General features: G+C 40.0%; 1 protein-coding gene across 3 annotated transcripts; it reads right to left on the bottom strand.

The window, feature by feature from the left end:
• Nucleotides 1–1,851: 1,851 nt before the first annotated feature.
• npl (N-acetylneuraminate pyruvate lyase) lies at nt 1,852–27,007 on the bottom strand. 3 transcript variants are annotated; one of them, XM_062980720.1, is made up of 12 exons: nt 26,875–27,007; nt 21,886–21,986; nt 18,091–18,164; nt 15,664–15,751; nt 12,931–12,988; nt 10,710–10,785; nt 10,082–10,174; nt 9,295–9,443; nt 7,096–7,142; nt 5,415–5,499; nt 4,011–4,050; nt 1,852–2,365 (listed from the first exon to the last, which is right to left on the bottom strand). In XM_062980720.1, the coding sequence occupies exons 2-12, from the start codon at nt 21,948–21,950 to the stop codon at nt 2,325–2,327; spliced, it is 816 nt and encodes a 271-aa protein (XP_062836790.1). In that variant the 5' UTR covers nt 21,951–21,986; nt 26,875–27,007; the 3' UTR covers nt 1,852–2,324. The 3 variants fall into 3 exon arrangements, with proteins under 3 accessions (XP_062836790.1, XP_062836788.1, XP_062836791.1); XM_062980718.1 differs by having other exon boundaries at nt 1,852–2,656; nt 26,875–27,006; XM_062980721.1 differs by lacking the exon at nt 4,011–4,050.
• Nucleotides 27,008–27,886: the final 879 nt, after the last annotated feature.

The raw sequence follows: 27,886 nt of genomic DNA, 5'->3' as shown, positions 1-27,886 counted from the left end.
CAACTTCCCATTTTTATATCAGATTAGTGCCGGAAGAAATTTGCCAGAAATAACTATGGCCTGTCCAAATACATTTGTAACGGTCAGTAGTTTTGTCTGAGTTGGCAAACCTGCTAGATTTTGTTCTAGCTAAATTCAAGTGTGAGAGAGAAAATGGGCAAATTGCCATCTGGATCTTAAACCTCACTAAGTAAGAACTTAGCACTTCTCTACAGCTGTCCTCCTTGCAAAAGGGGCAACAATATGGCCTTTTCTACTGGAAGTAAAGAGAAAAACAGTACTGAATGCCAGGTTCCAAGATAACCAAAGTTCTTGGAAATTACTTGACACCTTGTATCAATGGAAGAGAATATACTTATTCAACAGAAAACCCTTTCCCCAGGTTCTACACAACACAACTAACATCGGAAAGAGGCTCATTTCCTTTTGTAATAATTGCTGGAGCAAATGATGTGCTATTTTTTCAACTCTTGTATTCTTCGGTGAGAATTTATATGTCTTTTTTGAAAGTATAAAGAACAGCAAATATCCACTTTGCTTTTTGATGAAATGTTTCGTACAAGTACTCTCCACTATTCAGGGCTGTTTTCTGGTTACCTTAATTCTATCTAGGTACTTTCTCTAAACAGCGGGATTGAGACTGTGTGGACATTAAAAAAAGCCTCAGACAAACACAAACAAAATCCCCAATGAACATCAAGCAGGAGGCCAGCTAAATAACTAGGCAACACATGCATAGTGGTACAGGTTCAAACGTAAGCCAAGTTCACATTGCTACATTTCGCTGGTGTTAGGATGAGAACCACAGATGATCTAACCAGAGTTATGCAGTCCTCTTGATCATTTATAATCCTAGCAATGGAATGGAAATTTCACACTGTATTAGGAGAGGAGGAGATATATAAGAAGTCTATTATCCCTGAAATTGTTTTTCTCATTAAAACAAGACCAGAATTCAAATTCTTCACTTTTATTTCCTTCCCCCTAAAAGGACAGTGTAGATGAGTGGAAACTTTGGAGGACAAATTCCAATTAATTAGAAAGATACACACAGCATTTCATGTGCCAGCCTTCTTCAGTTTGGCATTATCCAGATGTGTTGATTTGCAATCAGTTATCAAGGACAAGGACTTCTGTGGAGATCGGAAAAAATCAAGAAATGCGGGACCTCCAACCAGCTGGAGGCACTTGACAACCCCAGTTCCTCCTGGAGAGAGGAGTCCCTACCATCTGGAATGGGACATAATGGGGTGGAGTGGAGGAATTCTGCTGCATGCGCAAAAGGACTCTGAATGCTCTACCTAACCTCTAACCCAGTGGTGCTCAATTGGGGTCCCCAGATGTTTTTGGCCTACAGCTGTTAGGATTTTTGGGAGTTGAAGACCAAAAACATCTGGGGACCCCAATTGAGAACCACTGCCCTAGCCAGTGGTAGCAGGGATTCAGCCTCCTGCTCTCCACATTTCAGCTGACCCGCCTGGCCCTTGGCCAGCATCTGGCAAGGCTGTGTGAGAGCAATAGGATTTCAAGAGGCCTACCTCCAAGAGCCAAGTGCTGGCTATCAGGGCAGTCGTGCATCTGGCACTTTTGATGACAGGGTCCATGTGGCTTCTATAAGGCTTCACCCACCGTGTCTTTTTTTAACTGGGGGAAGGTGATAGGTGGGTTTGTTGTGTACATGTTTCCCTAGCTGGGAACCAGATATGACCATGCCTATGAAGTCAGGCCATGCCTCCTAATGTCATCTAGCCCTTTGCTTGATGCCCAGGAAACCAGCCCCTACTGCCTGCTGTAGTCTCATACATGTGGAGAGTTGTCAAGCTAAGGAAAAACTATGATACATAGTAGAAATAGGCATTAAAATTTTATCTTTATTTCCAAAAGGCTAAAAATCTAAGTTAACAATTAACTACATTTCCTTTAGAAAACATTCACTTCTGTCTATGCATGCACAGAAAGAAGCATTGAGATGAAATTTCATGTTGAGGATTCCCTCTGAAACAGTCATTAGAAACATACTGATTCTGGGGTGTGACACGTAGTTTATATTTTTCTGTATCTTCAGCCCTTAAAATAGGTAGTTATCTGGGAACAGTTGTCAGTCACAGAGAACGATTGTTCCTGCTGGATGTTGGCTGCTTCACTTTGCAAATTTCCAGAACTTGTATAACTGAAACAATGCTAGAAGTTAGGCCTTGAGTTCTATAATTACAGGAAAAAAGTAAGAGCTAACAAATCCAGTTACTGTGAGCTTCATCTTGCTTTGTGCGAAAGGATCAAGAATATCACATGGAAGCAAAAATTCTTCACTTGCTACCGTTTTCTCAGATTTTCAAGATTAAGTTGGTTTCTTCCTGATTTCCACCTAGAAATTGTTAGAGAACGTTGTTTTATTATTCCCAATGAGAAGTTAGTCATCTCAGACTTATTTCAAGTATTCCATTTCAAAAGGTAAAAAGATCATCAAGTCAAATAGGACCCTGTTGGGATGTAGCAGCTTAATGCAAAGTGTAGGGACAGCTCTTTAAGCTTTCTAGTTTGGCTTTCACTTTAAGAACAAACTCCTCCGAGGCACTTGAGAGTGGAAGCCGTGGTGGGCCCATTGGTATCCCTGAAATCAAACTCATAACTGCTTTGATCTGTGGAACACCAAATCCTATAAAAATAAAAATAGAGAACATAAACATATTTCTTAAAAAATTATCTCTTCCAATATTGTTTCTGTAGTTGATTATGTAAAGTAATATTTTTAAAATATGATTTACCATTACGAACCTGCCAGCCCACCATTTTTACACTGGAGGAATGAGGAAAATGTAGCCCTTCAAGTGTTGGACTGAAACTCCCAACAGTCCTAACACAGTAGAGCTAGTGATAAGGAATGATGGGAACTTCAATCCAACAATATTTGATTGCAATATTTATAATCTAAAATGTTTTAATTCGCTTTCTCCTTTTACTATTCACCGATGCTTAGTGAGGGATGCTGGAGGCAGCTACAGTAGAGTCAAATGGAATCTAGAATAGAATCTCATTCTTTCTCAACTAACGCTTTATTGCAACTGCAGAACATGCTGCTGCAACCCAACACTGAGAGTCTGTGTTTCTGAAGCCCTCCTTTGCCGTTCTCCTATTGCTGATGCTGCTTTAAAAACGTCCGGCAAAATAGAGGACAAGGAAGAAAAGGGACCTGGGTGGGCATAAAAATACTCTTTGAAGAAAGCTTTTGATCAAAGGTTTTCTTAACTGACATTTTCTAGATCCTTCAAGTGATCTTCTGCCAAAAGTTACCATAGATTTGACTCAATAGTAACTTCTGGCTGATATCATTAATTTCAAATGGGTTTGCAGTTATCCACGGTACTCTGTTTACACTGTAAATTCAACAACAACAACAACTTTATTTTTGTACCCCGCCTCCATCTCCCCAAAGGGACTCGGAGCGGATAACATATAGCACAAGGTGCCTAAAAATGCATAAAATCAACACACAGTACAATACAAAATAAAACCACTAGTATAGAAAACAACAATTTGAACTCAGAACAGCACCCAATAACCTATCGTGTCATCTGTCGTACAGAATGTTATCCACTGAAGATATGGGGATACAGTACATGGGAAGAGACAATATTCTGACAGTTCTTCCCATGTACAAATTACTTTCATGTTCACTGGCTGCTTGTTAAATTGGCAACACATAAATCAATGTTTAGTGTTTAATGTTATTGTTGCTAATATTACAGTAATCAATAAAAAATTAATCAAAGAAAAATTAAATGCATTCCAAAAATGAAACCAGAACAGAAATATGACTATATTTCTTGAAACAATGGGATCAAGCTCCACAACAATGGGGCAAAAAATGTATCTGAAGAAAATTTACGAAGGAATAGCGAGTTAGATGATTAAATTAAGTCTTTCACATCATATGTGGATGATGAAACTCAAATTCAGAATCATTCAATTCAGAAGGGGAAGAAAATCTTTCAAGATACTGTTGTACCTACCCTGAGCAATAACAAAGCCGAGGAATTCCTGAACACAGAACTAGGAGAGATAACACAGAATTATAAGGGTTTTTTTACATGACTTATTTTAGAGAAGCTGATGGTATTACATGAATTGTGTAGCCAGAGGATTCCTGATAAATGTAGCTGCACTGTAGTCTCATCAGCCCTGGTCAGCACAGCCAGCGAACAAACAGTCTCAGCAGCAACTGCCATGTCAGGATGAACTGAGACATAGTTTAACCATTTGCAAACTTCTGACTTTGAGCTGTCTTCCAAATGTTACCACATTCTTATCCAACAAGTGACATATATAGGCAGTCTCCAAGTTACGAACTTATGTGTAAGCTAGAACACGTACTTTTTTAAAGTGTTACCCCAGATAAATATATATAGCAGCTTTGGATAACATAGGGAAGTGTTAATACCCCTGTGGTGTTTGTTTTGCTGCCTGTGCCCCTGTTCAGAAGATTTCACCTCACTTTCTGTACCTGTGATCATTGGATTTTGAAAAAAATGGCTTGTTGTGGAAACAAAGATTGGTGATAAAGCTTCAGCCAAGACACCTTTTCCATATGATAACTATTCCAGGAGTGAATTTCCCTTCCTGAGGTAGATTTCTCTCACTTCCTGTTGTCTTATGCCTTTTGTTAACAATGAATTGTCTATAGGACAAATGTTTGTACCTGGAGGACTGCCTTTATTTGTCTGTGTTTCAATGTTTCCATGCTCATCCTGTGTTTCCAAGTTTGGAATCATAACTTAAAATTACTAAAACATTATTTCCGAGTGCCTTCAAGTAATGTCCAACTTATGGTAACTCCAAAGCAAAACATTCATGAGGTTTTCTTAGCATGATATATTCAGAGGGTGATGCTATTATCTTCCTCTGAGGCTGAGAAAATGTAACTTGCCAAAGGTCATCTAGTAGGTTTTGATAACTAAACATGGATTCTAGCCCTGGTCTTCCTAAGTCCTAGTCCAATGTTTAAATAATAATAACAACAACAACAACAACAACAACAATAATAATAATGGAATAATAATTATGGAATTTTAAATCTTATTATGTGATGTTTTTAGGTGAAATTGTTGTGTAAATTTATGTTTTTTTTAAAATTATACCACCCTGGTACTCAACTAACACATTAGTGTTGATACTGGATGTGATTTTGGTGGTGCACTATTTGAAACAGAGAAACATCCAAAATCTACCCCAAATTGCTTTTAAAGAGATTTTTTTAAATGAGTTCCATTTAACATTATTATTCACATGTGGTTTCAAAGCTCCTGTACTTGCAAGTTAAGGATGATGCTATATGTACTATATACAAAAAGGATTGAGAGGAGGAATCTAGGCATCTTATGTTACACTGATATCAGCTTGAGTCAGATGCAGCCTACCTGATATTTTTGTGCAGAATGAAGATCTCCACTGGCAAAAGCTTCCAGCATCAAGTTGTTTATCTTGCCCAAGTAGTTATATGTACTGTAAAAAAACCCAGCCCAACACATGGTTAGGATTTAGCATTAAAGGAAGTGTCACTACACAGAAATTAAAACAGAACAAGCAGAACAACAGTTCTGATCTTACCTTTCAAGAGCAGATGTCACATGCAAACAACCCAATATGGTTACCCAACAAGATGCTCTCTTCACTACCCCCCCCCCACCCCCCAAGGATTTATAAATACAATACTGATAGTTCAGTATTGTCATCCACCTCCTAAGGAAGATTATAGTAATCACCAGGAACCTAAGACTGTATCTTAGGTAAAGAAGAATTCAAACGAATAACCAACCCCTGTAGGGAAAAGGTTCGCAAAGCTAAAGTGCAAAACGAGCTCAAGCTTGCCAGGGACATTAAAAACAATAAAAAAGGCTTCTTTGCTTACATTGGTAGAAAAAGGAAGAACAAGGAGGTGATAGGCCTCTGTGAAGAGAAGATGGGGTAATGCTGATGGGATAGGGAAAAGGAAGAACTACTTAATGCTTTCTTTGCCTCAGTCTTCTCACAAAAAGAAAGCCATCTGGGAGTTGTAGACCAAAACACCTGGGACCCACAGGTTGAAAACCACTGACTTAGATTGTCCTTAGAAAGCCCACACATTTCATATGCCAATCCGAAAGCTCCAGTTTTGAAATATTGTGCATTCTGTTTACATTTTAGACTTTTCTCCACAAAGTTAGTCATCCCAGCTGCAATACTGATAAAAAAGTTCATTCACACTAGCTATAAGAAAAGAGGTAAAAAATAATTTCAGTTACCAACAAATGAAGGAACACTTTGAGAGGAGGAATTCAACAATTTGTTTATACGCCAAAGACTCTGCAGAGTCCTAGGGGCCATAAAAGACTAAAGAAGACCATCTTTTTTTTTACAGCTAGATAACATTGAAAGTTTAGGTTTTGACCATGTTTTTCATCCATTAAACATATACAGACTTACTCTTAATCACAATATCTACTCCAATTGGAGAGAACAGAAGGAGAAAAAAGCAAAACGTAGAATTACAGGAAACTATACAAATAGGTTGAGGCCAAAAGAACAAATCCGACAGATGCTAGTATGTGTATATTTCTCAAACTACATTTCCTATAATTAACACTAAACTGTACAAAGGAGTACAAAGGCCCAAAGAGCAGAAGGAATGCACTGGATGTAAATCTTTTCTACAGGAGATTTTGACACCTCTGATCACTCTGATCTACAGTAGAGTCTCGCTTATCCAACCTTTGCTCATCCAACTTTCTGTATTATCCAAAGCAGTCTGCCTTTTAACAACCAATGTTTTTGTAGTCAATGTTTTCAATACATTGCAATGTTTTGGTGCTAAATTAATAAATGCAATAATTACTATATAACCTTACCATGTACTGAACTGCTTTTTATGTCAATTTGTTGTAAAACATGATGTTTTGGTGCTTAATTTGTAAAATCATAACATAATTTTACATTTAATAGGCCTTTCTTTAATCCCTCCTTATTATCCAACATTTTCACTTATCCAACGTTCTGCCAGCCTGTTTATATTGGATAAGCGAGACTCTACTATATGTGGAAAAATGAGGGAAAGTGACTGACCTTCCAACTGCCCCTGTTGCTCCCATTGCAAGCGCACTCAGGAGCTGCTACTTAGGGAAAACAAGAAAGCCAAGTTTTAGTTTTCTTGCAACAAAAAATATTTCCATTATTTCACTTATTGGGAGAAATCATTCAAAAAATATCATGGCAACCTCATTCTTTGGGAACAGAAGAGAGAAGATGGAGAAAAAAGTACTTTGGAATTATTTATAGAATGCCCCAGAAAGCATGGGCAACAACTATAATGATAGAGATTCTGGGAGCTCTAGTCCAAAAAGGGAATATTGGCCAGCTCCATAAAGGATCTTTGGCGATACTAAACTTTGTGTACAAATGTCTGGCAAGTTGTCTCTGAAAATTCCCTTCCTATTACACCACATCCACTGCCTATATCTATCTCATCCTTTTCTATGGGCTCTTCTTAGCCCACTCCTACTTGAGATTTATTCTTTCCATTCCCTGTGTTGCTCTGATCACTGTCTTTACTTCCTTTTCCCACTCAGCTGGTGATAAGCTCCTCAAATGGAACATGCTTCTAAATTTGGAACACACCAACTTCTTAACTCTCTGAGAAATGAACTAGTAAGATCCACTTAGCAAGGAATATCCCCAGTAAGATCTAACAGGGAAAAAAGCTAGGAAGCCAATCTTGTGATTCTGTTACAACAGCCCCAGCAGATGTTTTGGCTGTGAAACTACGCCCCTTTCTACACTGCCACATAAAATCCAGATTATCTGTTTTGAACTGGGTTATATGGCAGTGTAGGCTCATATAATCCAGTTCAAAGCATAAAATGTGGATGATTTGCTTTGAATATCTAGATTATACGGCAGCGTAAAAAGGGCCTTGGCCAGCTGGTAGGATGACATGGAGGGTCTCCATGTAAAGGCCCTCCACTCTTATGGCATCCTCTGCCTGTGTAAAAAGAGAAACATAGTTCATTGCTTCTGTCTGTACAGGAATCTTCCTATTACATTCTAATAGATTACTACAACATGCTCTACCTTTGAAGACTGTTGGGAAGCTGCAAGTGGTCCAACGAGCGGAAGATCACCGGAGCTACATATAGGGAGCATACAACTCCCCTATTGTGTCAGCTCCACTGGCTGCCAATTTGCTACAGAGCACAATTCAAAGTGCTGGCTTTAACCTATAAAGCCCTAAATGGTTCTGGCTCAGCTTCCTTGTCCAAACAAATCACCCTCTATGAACAATTTCGGAGTATAAGATCATCTGGAGAGGCCCTGCTCTCGGATCTGCCTTCTTTGCAAGCGCGATTGGTGGAGACAAAGAGACAGAGCCTTCTCAATGGTGGCCCCTCGGCTATGGAACTCCCTCCCCAGAGAGATTAGATCAGCTCCCTCTTTCCTGACCCTCCGGAAAAAAGTGAAGATGTGGCTCTTTGGCCAAGCCTTCGAAAATAATTAGATACGAAAGATGTGTAATTGACCTATGGAATGGCCCCGGACTATGCCTATGGATCACGTGATTTTAACTTGTTGTATGGATTCAAATGCTTTAATTGTTTTAATGGTGCGTTTATCGCAGTCTATTTTTAAAGGCATTGTCTATGTTGTGAAGCCGCCTTGAGTCCTCACCGGGGTTGAGAAAGGCAGGATAAAAGAGCCGCAAATAAATAAATAAATAAATATTGTCTCCAGTTTGTGAACAAGGAGAATCCTTACTCTTCTTCTCAATCCGGAACGTGAGGAAAGTGGAGAGGGAATTTCCATTATTTCTGTCCACCCCAAATCTTTGATTAGAGGAAGTTTCCCCTGGCCCTTTGCAACTTTATAGTGGGGAATGTGAGCAAGGTAGGGAGAGAATTGCCCTGCTAATTGGAAATTGGAAATAACAGGATAGATTCCTCCCTCTCTCCCATTCGCAATTGGGCAGGTTGGAATGCCCCATCAGGCAGAATTGCTGGAAGACAGAGGGACAGGTTGTTGCTTTCAGGTCGTTTCCCAACTTCTGAGAATCCTAAGGCACACCTATCGTGGAATTTCTTGGGACATTTTTTGAAAAGTGGTTGCTTTTGCCTTCTTCTGAGGTTGGGAGAGTGTGATTTGCCCAAGGTCACACAAGCTGGTGAAACTTTATGTTCCACTAGTACCAAATACGATCTTGGTGACAGCCTATCAGTTTGAAGTATTCCTCCTTGCTACTACAGCATAACCACTCACATAGAAAGGACTTACCTCATCCACACCATAGAGAAGAGCAAACTGGCCTTTATCGTTTCCCTTTGCACACCGTCCAAAATCCAAGAGGTCTGTGGCACTGAACTTCACTCCCTCAAAGTTGGGAATTTGCTCTATCATCCCATCTAGCAGCTCTTCAACACAAACTGTATTGAAAGAACACAACAACAAAAAACTAGATTTCTTTAGGCAAGGTACATATACTACTGCTTGTAACATTATGGCATAAAAGAGGTGGCAGTTCTATTCTGTAAGACCTGGGAATATACCACGAAGTCAAGTTATGGAAGGCAATGAACACCATCACATCATAGCAAAACAGTATAAATAATAGAGTGTAAAGGATATTGTCAACTTAAATTGAAACAAATTTTCACTTGTTTCAGATCAAAAGCTCAATAAATTATTTATTTTATTTATTTATTTACAGTATTTATATTTCGCCCTTCTCACTCCGAAGGGGACTCAGGACGGATCACATTACACATATAAGGCAAACATTCAATGCCTTAACATAGAACAAAGACAGAGACAAACGCAGGCTCCGAGCTGGCCTCGAACACATGACCTTTTGGTCAGAGTGATTTGTTGCAGCTGGCTGCTCACCAGCCTGCGCCACAGCCCGGACCTGAGAAGAACAAAATAAATCAAAGTGTACTTCCAGCATCCTAAGATTACAATTTCATGATTCTTTGGGGAATTATATATCAATTTTAAATTACTTGTGAGTTCATAAGTTGCAGACAGATTAGAAAAAAATATGATATGAATGAACAGCACTTACTTTTTATTCCAGTCAAGTGAGGGATGTGGTAATAATAGAATGGGATATCAGGAGCTTCAGCTGCAACATCCCGCAGGAAGGCAACTAGGGCATCTAAAAGAGAAAAAGCAAAGAAAACACTTGAATACCCAGGCAATTTTGGAAGCTAAGGAGGAAGAAGCAGGCCAAATTCAGCCTGCACCACTAGTATCTTACTACTACTATTCCCTGGTGCCCCTATTTGAAACTAGATTCTTGCCCACTCTTAAGGAGCAGTCATAGTTCTTAATTTATCCAGTCTTTTGTCTTCCCAGATAGGTCACCAAGTGTAAAAAGACAGCTGAAGGAGGGAAAGCCTACCATGTTCATATTACATAATACGAGCAGCTATGGATGGCACCATTTTTACCCTGGAATTCTTGTTTAGTCATCTCTCTGGTCTCTGAATTTTGGCTCTCAAAAGAGAATGTCCAATTTGTAATACCTAGAAATGTACTTTTCTTACTTGTCAAAATATTGGTTTTGTACTAATTAGGAAAAGCTGCCCTTACCTCTTGAGGTTTGTTATGTGGATACAATGCTGCACATCAGACCTATTTAATAAATGGAGTAAGAAATGCAATTCAGTGGAATTAAGTGGGCTACTAACCTTTATTCACCAGTTTGAAGAAGGAAGGGGCAATAACTGCTATACCATCTGCTCCTATTTCTGCTGCATGTCTGGCCTGAAAGGGGAAATATAGAAGGAAAGGAAGGCTCACATTTATATTGCTAAAAATCCTTGTCATGATGGTGCTCCAGAAAAAGAAACAGGCAAAATGGCAACAACCATATGTTGATGGACATAGGCATAAACTTTTGAATGATACAGAATACTTATGTAGTCCTGTATGACTAGATATTTTATCTAGTACAAATTAACTATTCAACTGTTCAAGCAGACTCGGTGTTATTTTTTAAACAGAAAATGTGGTACTAGAAATAGAGATAATGTGGAAAGAATTGGAATAGGTTCCTCCATCACAGAAAAGACCATGCACTTGTGAAAGGACTCAATCAGATCAAGTAAGCCTTGAAGAAGCAAAGAAAAAACATTCTGAACTTTCTAGAGACTACATGAAAGCTGCTTCCAAAATGCATCCAGGGTGATTTTTATTTTCATCAGTTCCAATGTTATTAAGATTTTAATTCTTGTAGCCAAACTTAGTTATTTTTTAATATCCTACCCTTCTCACCCCAAAGGGGACTCAGGGCAGCTTACAACAAGGGCACAATTCAATGCCCTGAACACATATCAACAAAAACAACATATACTTTAATATTTTTAACATAATAAGGATAGCTGGTGAGGCAGGCTTGTCTATTCTCCCCTTTGCTCTCTGTTTTGCTGTTCATCCACACAGAATAAGGGGCCGAAGAGTCAGCTGTTACTTATCTTGCCTGTTGTAGAAAGGCACACAATTGCAGATTGACCAGCTATGGCAGAATCCTGCTTTCCCCAGCTCATGCTTTATTGTCATATTTACCACATACATGTTGTTGGAATTCAGCAGCAAAAATCAATTTTAATTCAACCTGATGCTGCTATAAAATTTCCAACTAGTCAAAGAGAAAAGTGGAAAGAATAGTTTGAGTGGGCATAAAATATTTTTTAAAAAATTTAATCAGACATTTCCCTGTATTCGGAATCATATGGATTCATCCAGAATTGCAGATCAGGACTGCAGTCCATTTCCATTTTACTTTTAAGATTATGGGCCTCTTCTTGCATCTCTCCTCCTGTGTTCAAGTATATGCAATGTTGATGCCTGTGCACTCCTGATTAAACATAAGAGACACTACATTGTGACTCTACAACAACCTAGTTTCCAGGGTCAACAGCATGGAGATGGTGAAGAAATCTTGTGACAGCTCTTTCCACTGAGCTCTAGCCTCTCATGTTACCTTTGCCATGCATAAAGAGCTACGCTGTAGAAGCTTCCAAACCATCAATACTACAGCAATAAAGATAATAGAAAAAGAGATGTGCTGTGTGATGGCCAGAACATCAATCCATGCTCCCAGTTCAGGTCAAAGGAGCTGAGGAAGGAAGATGTCCTGAAAGCACATCAACTCTCTCAGGCAGCAGTGGTGTACTCTAGCAGCTCATTCCAGTCATAAAACACTTACCTTTTGTACTGCCAGCACAATGCACTCCCCCACTGAGCTGACAGGACAAACAGTACAAAACTGAAATAGTTTTTAACTCCAACAAGATGCTGGCATTGATTGCAGCACAGATGTAAATGCTGCCTGCCAGCTGGATCAACTGTTCCATTATTTCTTCATGTAAATAATCTGCACTTGCAGCAAAAGGAATGGTGTGAGACAGCTGATTATACCAGTTTTTCAAATCACACAACTCCATTCTGTTGCACAGGAGGCACTTATTTACAAATATGGGAACAATAGTATAAAATATATTGAGCTGACGATGACTAGTGTTTGTGCCTAAGGCTTGCATGACCTGAGGCCCTCCAGATGTTTTGGACTTCAGCTCCTGAAATTCCTGTACATTGGAACAGCTCCTGGGAGTTGGAGGCCCTACACCTGCCACAGGTTGTACAGGCCTGGCCTAAGGTGAATTTGACTAACACGATCAGCATCTAAGAAGATGCTGGCCCTATCACTTAACACAAAAGATTTGCTGTTTTAAGCCACAGTTCTGATGCAATGAAGTGGACTATCTATGCACAAGCATACTAGGACTATGTCACTTATTCCCCCATAAACCTGACCATAAATCAGACATGTTATCTCCAGACAAATCAGTATTCTTCTCTGCAAACATAAAAGGTGTCCTAAGGAAGAAAATGAACAAGCTGACTCACCAGACCCTTTGATTCTGGTAAACTTAGTGTCCCGACATGAACTATCACATGATCAAGCCTGCAGAAAAAGAAAAACAACCATACTTTTGATTGACAGAAAACATGACAGCAAGGGTCATAATACTGATTTCATGCAAAAACATTCCTAAATGTTTGTTTTATAGCATATATATAAAAATGTATTGCTAGTCAGGGCCACTAATGCTAGACCAGAGCTCATGTGCACCTCAACAGCATGGATGGATAATAATAATACACTAGAGTCTCACTAATCCAAGCCTCGCTTATCCAAGCCTCTGGATTATCCAAGCCATTTTTGTAGTCAATGTTTTCAATATATCGTGATATTTTGGTGCTAAATTCGTAAATACAGTAATTACAACACAACATTACTGTGTATTGAACTATTTTTTCTGTCAAATTTGTTGTGTAACATTATGTTTTGGTGCTTAATTTGTAAAATCATAACCTAATTTGATGTTTAATAGGCTTTTCCTTAATCCCTCCTTATTATCCAAGATATTCACTTATCCAAGCTTCTGCTGGCCCGTTTAGCTTGGATAAGTGAGACTCTACTGTAATGATAAAACTTTATTTGTATTCCGTCCTATCTCCCCAAGGGGACTCAGGGTGGATTCCAACATACAGTGGTAAACGAACAATACTGACATAAAATCCCAGAGAAACCCCACATATAAAAGTAACATTAAATCCTAACATCAAATTAAAGCCTAATGGATGGGTGAATGAACCTATGCCTTCTTCTGTGTGCATGCATAAACCTACTAGAACAGTTGCTTGAGGGCAACTGAGATTGAATGAAACAGCATAGCAAAGATACTAAACTCTTTCCTCATGCTGTCTCCTCTTTTTTTCTATTCCAGATCCAATAGTTCTAAGGTAAAGGTTTCCCCTGATGTTAAGTCCAGTCGTGGCCGACTCTGGGGGTTGGTGCTCATCTCCATTTCTAAGCCGAAGAGCTGGCGTTGTCCATAGACACCTCCAAGGTTATGTGGCCGGCATGACTGCATGGAGCGCCGTTACCTTCCCGCCGGAGCGGTACGTATTGATCTGCTCACATTTGCATGTTTTCGAACTGCTAGGTTGGCAGGAGCTGGGGCTAACAGCAGGCGCTCATTCCGCTCCTGGGATTTGAACCTGGGACCTTTTGGTCCGCAAGTTCAGCAGCTCAGCGCTTTAATGCACTGTGCCACCAGGGGCCCCAATAGTTCTACCCCACAAAAAAAAGGGTCCTGTTCCATTATCCGGACGGAGGCCACTAGGAGGCACTAGAGAGAGAAGGATAGTCCATTTTATTGGGGGGGGGGATTGAAGGAGGAAAACCATTTCTCCCATTTTTTCTGGTTATTCCCTCCTCCCCCCCCCCCCCACTTCCCATATCGTTAATGAGGGTTGTTTCCACAATGGGGATATGGGTGGGAGGAATAACATGCCAAAGTGTGGGAACGCCTATGGAATTCTCTGACCCATAATTAACAGCAATATAAATTTTAGACTAAGTTCGTTCCGTAAGAAAATATCAATAAACCATACAATTATGTAAATTTTTAAAAAAAGATTTCAAAAAAGGAAGATTATTCATAATATGGAGAACAGGAAAGAAAAAAATTAGATGTGTTGTCGAAAGCTTTCATAGCCGGAATCACAGGGTTGTTGTGTATTTTCTGGGCCTGTATGGCCATGTTCCAGAAGCATTCTCTCCTGACGTTTCACCCACATCTATGGCAGGCATCCTCAGAGGTTGTGAAGTATGTGAGGTAGATGTGGGTGAAACATCAGGAGAGAATACTTCTGGAACATGGCCATACAGGCCCAGAAAACACACAACAACCCAAAAAATGATGTCAAACATTTGTAGAGGAAATCATCCATTCTGATTTCTGCAAGGTACATCTGTTTCACAAAGTTTTACGTGCTGAAAAATGCCAAATTTTGGAATGTATAATCTAACATAGCAGTTTTGTAAAACAGGTTCCTTGGCCTTAGGAACAGCACAGACTCTGGAGCTTTCTTTTTCATGTCAGAGTCTTCCCTTTGTCTCTGCACCCATCTGATGGCAGTGCAAGAACCTGTCTTGAAAGACCAATGTTTTCCCTCATGCCACATATTCTCTCTTTACCTTCTAAATTTCAGCCTATAAGGAATAATGTAGGAAAAAGTGATACCATGTTTACACAAAGAATCACTTTGTGAACAAAGGGACTGAATAGATTAATGAATAAGCCAGATGTGTGTTTTTGCAGGCTTCCACTCCTCTTCACAGAATGTTATGGGAGCTTCAAACAATGACATCCTCTGCTTATATAGCTAGGAGGCCAAATGAGAAATAGCACAGAGCCCCAGGAGAAGAGATGACAGGAGTCATAGTGTGCCATGACCAACTTCTATATCTTCATAAATTCTCTCTTCTGCACAAAAGCCTTTTGAATCTGACGATCCTACTAAGACTCCTCTCTTTTCTACCACTGCCTTTATATTCCCTCTCACCATGGAATTTTTTAAAGGGAAAACAAAAACAAACAACAGTTGCACAACATCTTGAGTAAGAAATTCTACATCTGGAAATAGCCTAACTTACATGCAACTTTTCAATTATTATTTTTTAAAGCAAACGGGGACTGAAAAGACCCATTGCACAATGTGTTTGCTTAGACAGGCAATTCTATTTCTTATTTTGCATAACACAGCAATTATTCTCTCCGAGTTACTCACTTATCTTTGCCCCTGGTCACCCATTCCTCCGCCAGCTGCTTCCTCTCCTGGATGCTCAGGGACAGGCCTTCCCCCGTGGTCCCATTCACTGTTACCAAAATTTTAAAAAAGGATTTAACATGCTCAGAAAGGATGGAATATATCTTTCTGCAGTCCAGATAAAGCCCTTCCTCACATCCTATTGCCTACCAAGGCACATATCACAGCAGACAACAGACCTATTTTAATTTGTGGAACATGCTTGTGAAAGGTCTGTTTGGTGACTTCCTTTGATATTTTTTCAGAGTTTTTTCAATAGTTGGACATTTGTTAGTAAGTACCCGCTGAGATCTGGGATATGTCCATTTTTGTCAAGTCACTTTGTAATTTGGATGTTTGTATTGTTGTAGAGGCTGGTTGACTATGTAGGAGACAAAACAGTAAAATGATTTAACAAAGCATTTCAGCTATACCAGTGGTTCACATCCTTTGGTCCTTCAAATGCTTTGAACATCAACTCCCAGAAATCCCAGCTAACTTACCAGCTTTTAGGAATTTTGGGAGCTGAAGTCCAAAACACCTGGAAGACCAAAGGTTGAGGACCATTGATTATACCAAGAATTTAACATTTTAGGGACATTAACAGCAACCATTTCATAGTATGCTGCTAGAAGTCCTTCAAGGGGACTGAGCCCTGAGTCCTTTTCTGAAGCTATTATTTGTCAGGATTTCTGATGATTGGGGTCATATAATCCGTTATCTGATCCCAGATTACCCCACTTTGTACTGGTCATGTACCATAATAAAGTGTTGTTGTTATTGATCCCAGATTATCGTTTTGAACTAGATTATATGAGTCTACACTTTTTTTAAATGAATTTTTATTTTTAACACACAAGAAAAATACATACCATACACATACAAAACATTTACAATTCCCACCACCAACCCAAGGATTGTTTCTGTTTACATATTCATTTCATATAATCCAATTCAATGCAGATAATCTGGGATCAGATAATGGATTATATGGCAGTGTGGATGGGGCCTGGGAACACTTTCCATATAGTATTTCATGTGTCATGGAATCCTGGCATATGGCACCATATTTAGGGCTATGAACCAGAATGTACACTCCATTTGTGACACACACTGCACTAGTCATTCAGTGGCCTCCTGGTTGGGCCACTTGAGCCAAGAAGAGTTGATGTGAGTCATCTAACAGAACCAGCATAGTGTAGTAGTTTGAGTGTTAAGATGACAACTTTGAAGGTCATAGAAACCCACTGGGTAACATTGGGTTAAGTCAGAGATGCAAACCCTCTCTGAACAAATCTTGCCAAGAACACCTCTTCATAGGTTTGCTTTAGAATTGTTGTAAGACGGAAATGACCTGAAGGCATACAACAATAACAAAATTGTATAACCATATCAACACACATGTAATCTATTGAGCCTAGGATTGGGTGTATGTATGATATTCCTTCAAACAATTTCATAAACTTAATGAGTTTATTGACTCCCATTTTGCCCATTCCTCATGAGTAAAAAAAAACAACAAGGAGGGACTTTGCATGATGCTCAAACCCAGGATTATTTCTTTATTGCATCCAAACAATCCAAGATTTCAAGCCATTTTTGAAGCAGAGCTGATGACTTACAGGTAATTTATTTGGATTCAGACATCACGCAAAAGTCTTATTCTTTTCCCAAGTTTAGTTCACCCATTCATGCAAAGGGAGGACTGAAATAAGAGTAAGTTGATTGCATATACTAACACAATGTTTATTCACATTCTATTTTATTAAGCAACTGGCCACGTGTTGCTGCGGCCCAGTCTGGTTAGGTAAAACATTCGGGCATCCCCTGGGTAACATCCTTGGAGAGGGTGGGAAAAGGGCGGGTACGAGGGTGCCTCTGGGCATGAGCAGAGCACTCTCTTTCTTACAGGCCTAGTCCAACTTGGGCCCTCTCTCTAGGTGCCTTGGACTTTAACCCCCACCATTCCAAACAGTCTCAGGCCTCTTCCTATTCCTTTCTTTCTTGCTTTCTTTCTTCCTTCATTCCTCTCTCTCTCTCTCTCTCTCTTTTGCTTAAGAGGCTGAGAGGGGCCTAAACAGTCTTTTTCATGCATACGCTGTAACATCTTCTTGCTTTTTGGGGATTTTAAGTCCTTACCAGGTTTTTGTTTTTGTTTTTTTTAGTGATGGTCACACTTTGGATTGAGATGTGTATTTGGTGACATTTTGTCCAGTGGTTTTTCAGTTATGTGTGTCCCAAAAATGAGCATTATATTTTTATATATATAGATGCATTGTGTACCCATTACTGGACAGGAGAAATGGGTGCACAATGCCCATTTCTCCTGTCCAGGAGAAGTCAAAGGTTTATGCCATTTACACAAAAGCAAATGGGACTTCTTAGAGAATGTTATAAAGGAAATCTTACCAAATACATTTCGAACACCTTGCTTGTTTATCAGGTAGTCAACATACTGGCCAATCACAGAGAGATTGATTTCTCTGAAAGAATGAAATACAAGACTTAAGAAAATTGCATTTATAAGTAACATCTCACAAACGGGACTTAAGAGATGTAGAGCACACAGTAATTAAGAAAAGCTCTAATTAACTTCTAATATTCCCCTCAATATAAAAAGATTTTATGAAAGCAAGCCTAGATCAACTGAAATTAAACTAAAAGCAATTAAAAAACAGATTTGAGATATTGTACTGCTTCATATTTGATGCAAAGATTTCTTAAAACTAAAATTCCCCAAATCTCTCAGCTAATAGCCATGTTGGGTGGGAGATTCTGGGAGTTGTAATGTTCAAACATCCTCAAGGAAAGCAGTTCTTCTAAACAGGCTACACCATTCACTAATCATTACAACATCTCATATTAAAACCGAGTCAGGGCAGAAGGAAAGGAAAGCCAGAACAGACAGAACACTTTTTTTTCCAGAAAGGTGAAAGGCATATGACTATAAGAACTCTGTCCAATGTAGTTCTCACATTCATTTCGCACTACTATTGTTTCTGCTCACATTTTCTTACCAGGCTGATAGAAAGTCTACAAAACGAGAATATCTGCAAGATATCATACAAAAATAGCACTATCGTCAACAGTTGAATAAACCACACCAGGCTGTCTCTCCAAATGTCTTTAAAACGTACTTTTCCATAATCTGTATCTCAAGATAGCTTTCCAATAATAGGGTAGAGCAGTGGTGTCCAACCTTTGGTCCTCCAAGTATTTGAGACTCCAATGCCCAGAAGCCCTGGCCAGCTTGTCCAATGGTAAGCTGAAGTCCAGAACACTTGGAAGATCAAAGGTTGGACACCACTGGGTTAGAGTGATAAAACAACAGTTCCCAAACAATATCACCAGATAGTTATCAGATAAGGAATGCTAAACTACATTCTGGCAAGCAGGCACTTCTCCATACTGGGTCAGAAGAAACTTCAATCAGGAAGCCCTTCTGCTTTTCTATTTCTCATCTAGTACTAATTGAGAGGTCATCCCTACACCAACCTCATTTCTTCTCCACTGACTTTTTGTGTGCTTTTAGTCGCATAGAAGCATTAAAAGAAATCCCTGGACCAAATGATTAGCACCACACATTCCTTCTGCTTCAAAGTGACCTCCCGGTTCATATTGCGAACAAAAATAGATTTTGAAATAGCCGAATGGAGAATTTATTAGTGTATTGATAAGGACAGATTTTTGTTAGATATGCGTTCCATATGCTGTGGTGTTGGAAGTCACAGGTGGGAATCGGGAGGTAGTGAGACAGGGGAAATAATACAGTACTTGTATTTTGATTGCTGAATCTTGAAGATTGTATGTTGCTTTTTTCTCATATATCACAATAAAAATTTATACAAAAGAGTAAGATTTGTACCTTTTGCTGAGTCAAGCAAACTAGTTAATCTGGGAAAAACAATCTTCTCTTGCAGAGGAACTGTGAAACTATTACCACTTCAGGAGAGCGAGAAAATACTTAGACTGATGTTTTTGAGAACGACTCAAAACATTGCTATTTCCTTCCCTGACAGATAAAAGACCTGCCCCTTTCAGTCCTTAGTCTTAGCTCTTTGTATTGTGCAAGATCTCAAGAAGAAGTTGCAGATAATGCAGGAATCAGAGTGAATATACTTTTTGGTTAACCAGGAGGCCCTATCTTGCGTAATTATTCGCCTGTTGTTAGATTACTCATGACACAGTGGGAAGTTTTAAGTTTAACAAGCAAAAGATTTGGGGTAGACACTTCTAACAGATAAGGTTGAACTGCCCTGTCCTCAATGGCCCTTGGCATTTATGTTTCCTTAAGAAAAGACCCTTGTACCAGGGGCAGAATAGTGCAACCCACAGAAATGGTTGGACTGCAACTTCCAGCATTCCTCACCATTGGCTACGTTGGGTAAGACTGAAGACAGTTCAACAATATCTTAAGGGTCTTGTGACTCCCAATCCTGTTTTACAATCTGAGATCAAGGTCCACCTTGTCCAGCATTATTTAACATGTCATTGTTGAGGATGTTTTGAAAAGAATTTGTGATGTGGCTTGCTCTTCACAACCTGGGAAGGGAATATCGTATGCTATTGATTATTTGAAAACATCAGGCATAGAAAACTGTTACTGTGTCACGAAATGATTCATGTTGAAAAAGTGTGTCACCAACACGAAATTTTTGGAAAGCTCTGCTCTACTTGCTCTCTAATTGACACACACAGAGGCATATGTATCTATATCTATTAAATATATAATGTGTGGAACCCACTTGCCTTGGGACAAGCTTTAGAAATAAGCTATGGTAAGTTTACTCTGAATAAATCTTTCCAAGAAAACCTTATGATAGGGTTGACATGTCCATGTCAACATAAGGGCAAATAAGCAGTGTGTATGTGTCAGATAATAATAACAATAATAATAACCTTATTTTTATACCCCGCCTCTATCTCCCCAAAGGGGACTCAGGCCGGCTTACATGGGGCCAAGCCCGAATAAAAACAATAGCAATATAAAACACAACAATAGACAAAATACATGCACAATTATAAAAATTTAAACATGAGCCAATAAAAACAAATGACAAGAACTAATAAAAACATGGATTAAAACGGAGAGGTTGTAAAAGGTGCACCATATAAATATTGTAAACACAAGGTGACTGATAAAGTGCTGCAAATTCTTGGAAGTCCAAATTGGGATGGGAATAGACCCTGTGTCTATATCAAGTTGATCCCTCCTCTGAGAAACCTAACACCATACCGGTAAGATCTAAAGAATAATAATAGTAACACTTTATTTATATTCTGCTCTTCTCCCCAAGAGGACTCTGAGCGGATTACAGCATATAAACTGACACAGGCAAACATTCAATGCCTTGTTACAAGAAATACAATGAAACACAAATATACAGACAAAGGCAAAGGCTTCTCCTTTCCTTTCTTGCTCTGGAGGTGGTGCTCATCTCTGGCTCTGGGGAAGAGATCATCTCTATTTCCAAGCCAAGGAGATTGTGTTGTCTGTAGACACCTCCTGGTTATTTACTTAAGCGATCCCTCGTAGCTCGGGGATGATGGTCCTCCAAGTGTAGTGTCTTGGCGGTGGATGAGTAGGTGGATGTGGAGACCTATTCTTGGCCCACATGTTCTTATGCAGTGAAGACATTGGTTTCCAGGTGGAAGGCGGTCCTGGTCAAGGTTGGCTTGACACGCCTTCCTCTTGCCACGTTTCTCCCTTAAGCCCTCCGTTCGTGCCTCTTCGAATTCTGCAGCATTGTTGGTCACAGCTGACCTCCAATTAGAGCACTCAAGGGCCAGGGTTTCCCAGTTCTTGGTGTCTATGCCACAGTTTTTAAGGTTGCATGACTGCATGGTGCATCTTTTTTTTGCCTTTTACCGAGATGGACCCTATTGATCTACTCACATTGCCATGTTTTTGAACTGCTAGGTTGGCAGGAGCTAGGGCTAACAGTGGGAGCTCACCCCATCCTGTGGATTCGAACTGCCAACCTTCAGGTCAGTAGTTCGGCAGCACAAGGGTTTAACCCATTGTGCCACAATGAATGAGTTCATTGCCGTTTTGAAGGCCATTTTCTTCTTTTAAAAAAAGATTTGCCTCTTCAATGAAGGAAATGATATCATGACTCTTAATTTTAATATGTAATCAACTTGGGAGCCCAACAATCAAAATTGCCATTGCTTGAGGAATGTTACCACCAAGGAAATATTTACCCGTCCTGTGTCATCGGAGTGATGGTGGCTGCCACAAGGCCCTCCAATTTCTTTTGGGGTGACATGTCATCACTGGTTAGAGACACACGAAGAGGATAAACCTTGGGAAGACAAGAAAATTGAGTAACCTCTGTTAATATGAAAACCTTGCAAACGAAGTCCACAACAAACAGAATGCTTAAGCCTCTTAAAAAGAAAGTTTAGATTTTACAATCATTCACAGCAATCCCTTGTAGTTGTCATGTGCCTTCAGGTTGTTTCTTATTTACAGTAATTCTAACGCTTTGTTTCCATTGCAATTTTTAAGAGGGGGTTTGCCATTGCCTTCTCCTGAGGCTAAGAGTGTGTGATAAACCCAAAGTTGCCCACTGTGGCCCCTTCTACACTACTGTATAATTCAGATTATCAAAGCAGATAATCCACAGATGCTTTGAGCTGGATTATATGAATATAAATTGCCATATAATCCAGTTCAAAGCAAACTGATTTTATATGGCAGTGTAGAAGGGGCTCCAGTGGGTTTCCATGGCCAAGTGAGGATTTGATCCCTGGTCTCCCTGAGTCCTAATTTAACACTCAAACCACTACTCCACACTTGCAATACAAAGTATAAATAAGAAGTGTTTCAATGAGAAATAAGACCCTGATAACTTTGTGGCCTATACATTTCCCAAAAGGTTAGTAGTCATGACTTCCTTACCATCACATAAGATTTGATGGCAAGGCCATCCCAAAAACACTTTGTTGTTACAGGCAAAATGGGATGATACTCCACCTCAAGAGCTTTCCAAATGGTATGTCATGACACTTTGCATGTCGGCTGCAGTGTGTCACGTGAATGTAATGAAATACCTCTGAGTCTGAAGTAAGCAATAAATCATATTTATGAAGATAGAAATGAAAGGTTTTCGTGAGCTATAGTGTATCCCCATACATTTCATTATTACAATTTATGTATGTGTTTATGTCTCTTACAAAGGGTTGGTTTAACCTCTGGTTTGCTAGAAAAACTGAATTACTGTATTGCGAAATGATCCATGTCAAAAAACATGAAATATTTGGAAAGCTCTGCTCTACTTGCTCCATTAAATGCATAAAAATTAACTGGAATGAGCAGTGAACCTTACTCCAGCAGTGGATATGGGTTTGTTCCTTCCCAACAAACTGGAGGACACCCAGCTAGTTGAAGGAATACTGGGAAAGGTATGGGAGGTACTATAAGGAATGGCTGAAGCCACTTCTTCATCCAGTCTAATTGTGGCTGGATCTACACTGCCAATTAATCCAAATGATCAAAGCAGATAATCCATATTATCTGTTTTGAACTGGATTATATGTTCCCCTGACGTTAAGTCCAGTCGTGACCGACTCTGGGGGTTGGTGCTCATCTCCATTTCTAAGCCGAAGAGCCGGTGTTGTCCATAAACACCTCCAAGGTCATGTGGCCAGCATGACTGCATGGAGCGCCATTACCTTCCTGCCGAAGCAGTACCTATTGATCTACTCACATCTGCATGTTGTCGAACTGCTTGGTTGGCAGGAGCTGGGGCTAACAGCGGGAGCTCACCCCACTCCCCGGATTCAAACTGCCTACCTTTTGGTCAGCAAGTTCAGCAGTCCAGAGGTTTAACCCACTGCACCACCAGAGCTCTACAGTGCCATATAATCCAAGTTCAAATCAGATAATCTGGATTTTATATGGCAGTGTAGAAAGGGCCTGTGAGCAATCTGCAAGAAAGCATTCCTGAATCATTCTTAAATTTCAAACAGGTCACAAAGTGCTTTTACGACTCCGTTTCTCCCTGTAACTTCCTATAATTCCCATTTAAAAAGAAAAAACCCATAACCATGCAGTTTGAGTCGTATGAAATTTAAGACATGGTCACGATTTTGTGTCTTCTCTGGGGTAAATCTCAAAGAGAGCTGTCTGAATCCCCCTCCTCCCCTGGAAACGCCAACTATTTTGCATTCTCTCCACAAACTCATTCCTCTGGACTTTTGGATCACTATGGAAACACTCTGACATGCTTATAAGACAACCATTATGAACCACTCTGGGCCCTTCCACATAGCCCTATAACCCAGAATATCAAGGCAGAAAATCCCACAATATCTGCTTTGTACTGGGTTATCTGAGTCCACACTGCCATATATTCCAGTTCAAAGCAGAAAATGTGGGATTTTATTCAGCTGTGTGAAAAGGGCATCTGTCACTACTCTGTTGATATAGCAAAAGAAAAGAAGCACAAGATTTATGACATTTTAAGGAAGAATCCATTTATTGCTGCTTAAGGGTGCATTTACACTGAGGAATGTGTTAACTTGCTCATTTTATTATCCATACCCACAGATTTTATAAGCGTCATATATGTAGCCATGCAGGTCGACTCCATAGCTTGGACTTTCTGCTTTTAATGTTTTAAATCTCTAGTCTTAATGCTAATGCTTTAAAAAAAGTTTCACACTCCTGGTCTGTGACCGTACTAATAAAATAAATCCATTCATTCAGGATGTTTAGTTTGGCAAAGGAAGTTAAAGACTTTGTCAAAGGACAACTCCCACGGTTCTATAGCATTGAACCACGGAAGTCAAAGTGGAGTCAAATTGATGCACTCTCTTCTACACTGCCATATAAAATTCAGATTATCTGCTTTGAACTGGATTATATGGCAGTGTGGATTAATATAACCCAGTTCAAAGCAGATAATGTGGATTATATCTGAAGAAACACAACCTACAAACTATCTACAGACCCACTAAGAAAATCCAACAAATGCTACATTCAGGGAAGGACAAGAGGGATCCTCTCACCTCTGCAGGAGTCTACCGTATAACATGCATCTGTGGACAAGTCTACATAGGAACCACCAAACACAGCATTGCCCAAACACGAGTCAAGGAACATGAAAGGCACTGCAGACTAACTCAACCAGAGAAGTCAGCCATAGCAGAACACTTGATGAACCAACCTGGACACAGCATATTATTTGAGAACACAGAAATGCTGGCCCACTCTAACCACTATGATGTCAGACTACACAGAGAAGCCATTGAAATACACAAGCATGTGGACAATTTCAACAGAAAGGAGGAAACCATGAAAATGAACAAAATCTGGCTCCCAGTATTAAAAAAAAAAACTAAAATCAGAACAGTAAATAAGGAACAACACTCAAGAGAAACAGAGGAATTCCAGACATGAATCAATCAGGGGCAGCTAACACCTCCGAACAAAGGATTCCCCCAGGCAGGAATGAAGCTTGCAAGGCCATTGATGCTAATCAATGTGATTACTTACAACATTCACACTGGCCTCCAACAGACAAGTGTTCTTTCTCCCACCCTGGACCTTCCACATATATATAAACCTCCCTTGCTTAGTTTTTCCAATATACAGTGTTCCTTCACTACTTCACGGTTCGCTTTTTGTGGATTCGCTGTTTCGCAGTTTTTCAATAAATTCTAAAAGACTATTATAAATCATAAAAAATACGATTTATAGCCTAAGGGAGGAAGAAGAAGCTGAAGGGAGAGAAAAGGAGCCCAAGCGGCAACGGGAGGAGAAGGAGGCGATTTATCAACACACAATTGGTTGATAAAGACTTACAATAGTGTATAACTACAGTAGAGTCTCGCTTATCCAACGTAAACGGGCCAGCAGAACGTTGGATAAGTGAATATGTTGGATAATAAGGAGAGATTAAGGAAAAGCCTATTAAACATTAAATTAGGTTATGATTTTACAAATTAAGCACCAAAACATCATGTTATACAACAAATTTGACAGAAAAAGTAGTTCAATACACAGTAATGCTATGTAGTAATTACTGTATTTACGAATTTAGCACCAAAATATTACGATGTATTGAAAACTACAAAAATGCGTTGGATATTTCAGAACGTTGGTTAAGCGAGTGTTGGATAAGTGAGACTCTACTGTACTAAAATAATGTATAAATATTAAAATAAATATAGTGTCCCTACTTTGCAGATTTTCACTTATTGCAGGTGGTCCTGGAACCTAACCCCAGCGATAAGTGAGGGAACACTGTATCGCACAACCTGAGGATGCCTGCCACAGATGTGGGTGAAACGTCAGGAGAGAATGCTTCTGGAATATGGCCATACGGCTCGGAAAACTCACAACAACCCTATATCTGATTTGATCATCTGGATTATATGGCAGTGTAGAAGGGGCCTCAGGATAGATCTACACCGCCCTATATCCCGGGATCTGATCTCATAGTATCTGTTTATCCCAGATTAGCTGGTAGTGTAGACTCATATAATCCGGTTCTGAGTATATAATCTGGGATCAGATCCTGGGATATAGGGCAAGCTAGCTCCAGCCCCAGGGCCCTTCCACACAGCCCTATATCCCAGAATATCAAGGCAGAAAATCCCACAATATCTGCTTTGAACTGGATTATCTGAGTTCACACTGGCATATAACCCAATTGAAAGCAGATGATGTGGGATTTGATTCAGCTGTGTGGAAGGGGCCCCAGTTTCCCTTCTTCAGAGGCGAGCTGAACTACAGGCAATTTCTGCAGATCCTTCAGAACAAGATCCTTCAGAAAAAACATCTGCTGGAACTACTATTCTAGCCAATCCCTTTATATTGAAATCTTGTTTGCCCGGGCTGTGGCGCAGGCGGGAGAGCAAGCCAGTTGCAATTAACTGCAATGAATCACTCTGACCAAGAGGTCATGAGTTCGAGGGCCGCTCGGAGCCTATATTTGTCTTGTCTTTGTTCTGTATTAAAAGGCATTGAATGTTTGCCTATATGTGTAATGTGATCCGCCGTGAGTCCCCTTCGGGGTGAGAAGGGCGGAATATAAATGCTATAAATAAATAAATAAATCACAGCAATCGGATTATCTCTAGGGTTTTTTTTTCCTGCTGAAAGGAAACAGTTTACCCTGGCGTCCCCATTTACCAATGGATTTCTGACTTTTCACAGTTCACCCAGATCCCCAGCAAACTCACCTGCCCGCAGGCTGCTTCCTACCAGTTCTGGAGCCGCTGCCTTATTTCTACCTGGAATGAATCGCCAAGCAAAGCCGGCCGATCTGAGCATGCGCAGAACAGACGCGTGACTCCCTTCGGCTGGAACTGGGGCGGTCCCCTTTTCTCAGCCACTGAAAAACATGTGCTGGCTTTAGCAGGGAGGATAGGAATGTATACGCCCTTAAACAGCTTAAGATAGCTAGAGTGATCATTTTAAAAGATAGATATAAAACACAGGCTTGGGTTATTAGAGGAAGTTATTTTTTAATTTTGCAAAATGCATAAGGTTGTAGGTGTACTAGAACTCACATCATGCCAGGTTAACCCTCTGAAACTCTATCAGTACTTGAAGTTTGTCATATTGGGAAATGTGCTCTAGATCAGGCATGGGCAAACTTGGGCCCTCTGGGGTTTTTGGACTTCAACTCCCACAATTCCTAACAGCCTACCGGCTGTTAGGAATTGTGGGAGATGAAGTCCAAAAACCCCAGAGGGCCCAAGTTTGCCCATGCCTGCTCTAGATGCATCATTGGTGGAGTTCAGTATGCTATCCAGCTGCAGGATGGATTACAACTCCCAACATGGTGGGTCAGTTCAGTCAACTACGTTCAGTAGGCCATGGGAGTTCTGTGTTCCAAGTTAGGTCCAGGTCCATCATCATGGGGTTCAGTGCTCTTTGATTGTGGGTGAACTATAAATCCCAGTACTCATAATGCAGAACTCAAATGCTTCTGTCATTTTGGGAAGAGACTTTAACGCTAAGATGGGCCCAAATCTTGCTTTATAGCAAGACTCTCCCTCCCGAGCCTGATCATGATCTACCCCTCCTTCTATATATATAAAAGAGTGATGGTATCACGGCGACCCACAAAACAACAAAACTACAGGCCCCCCAACCTCGAAATTTGACAACACAACCCATCATCCATGCCTCTAGGTTGATACAACAAAAAGAAAATAAAAAAATAAAGTCCTAATTAGAGAGAGAGGA

Source organism: Anolis carolinensis, chromosome 4 (assembly GCF_035594765.1).
Source record: "Anolis carolinensis isolate JA03-04 chromosome 4, rAnoCar3.1.pri, whole genome shotgun sequence".
Classification (NCBI taxonomy): Eukaryota; Metazoa; Chordata; class Lepidosauria; order Squamata; family Dactyloidae; genus Anolis; species Anolis carolinensis.
Note: the sequence above shows the minus strand (reverse complement) of the source record. Positions and strands in the feature narration are given on the sequence as shown.

Bases quoted from the DNA above. Each gene is read 5' to 3' on its own strand.
- npl (XM_062980718.1), bottom strand. From the start codon at position 21,950: ATGTCACCCCAAAAGAAATTGGAGGGCCTTGTGGCAGCCACCATCACT. The intron at 15,752-18,090 runs GTAAGATTTCCT...TTTTGGTAACAG, and splicing joins AGGTGTTCGAAATGTATTTG to TGAATGGGACCACGGGGGAA. The intron at 5,500-7,095 runs GTCAGTCACTTT...GTTTTTTTACAG, and splicing joins GCAACAGGGGCAGTTGGAAG to TACATATAACTACTTGGGCA.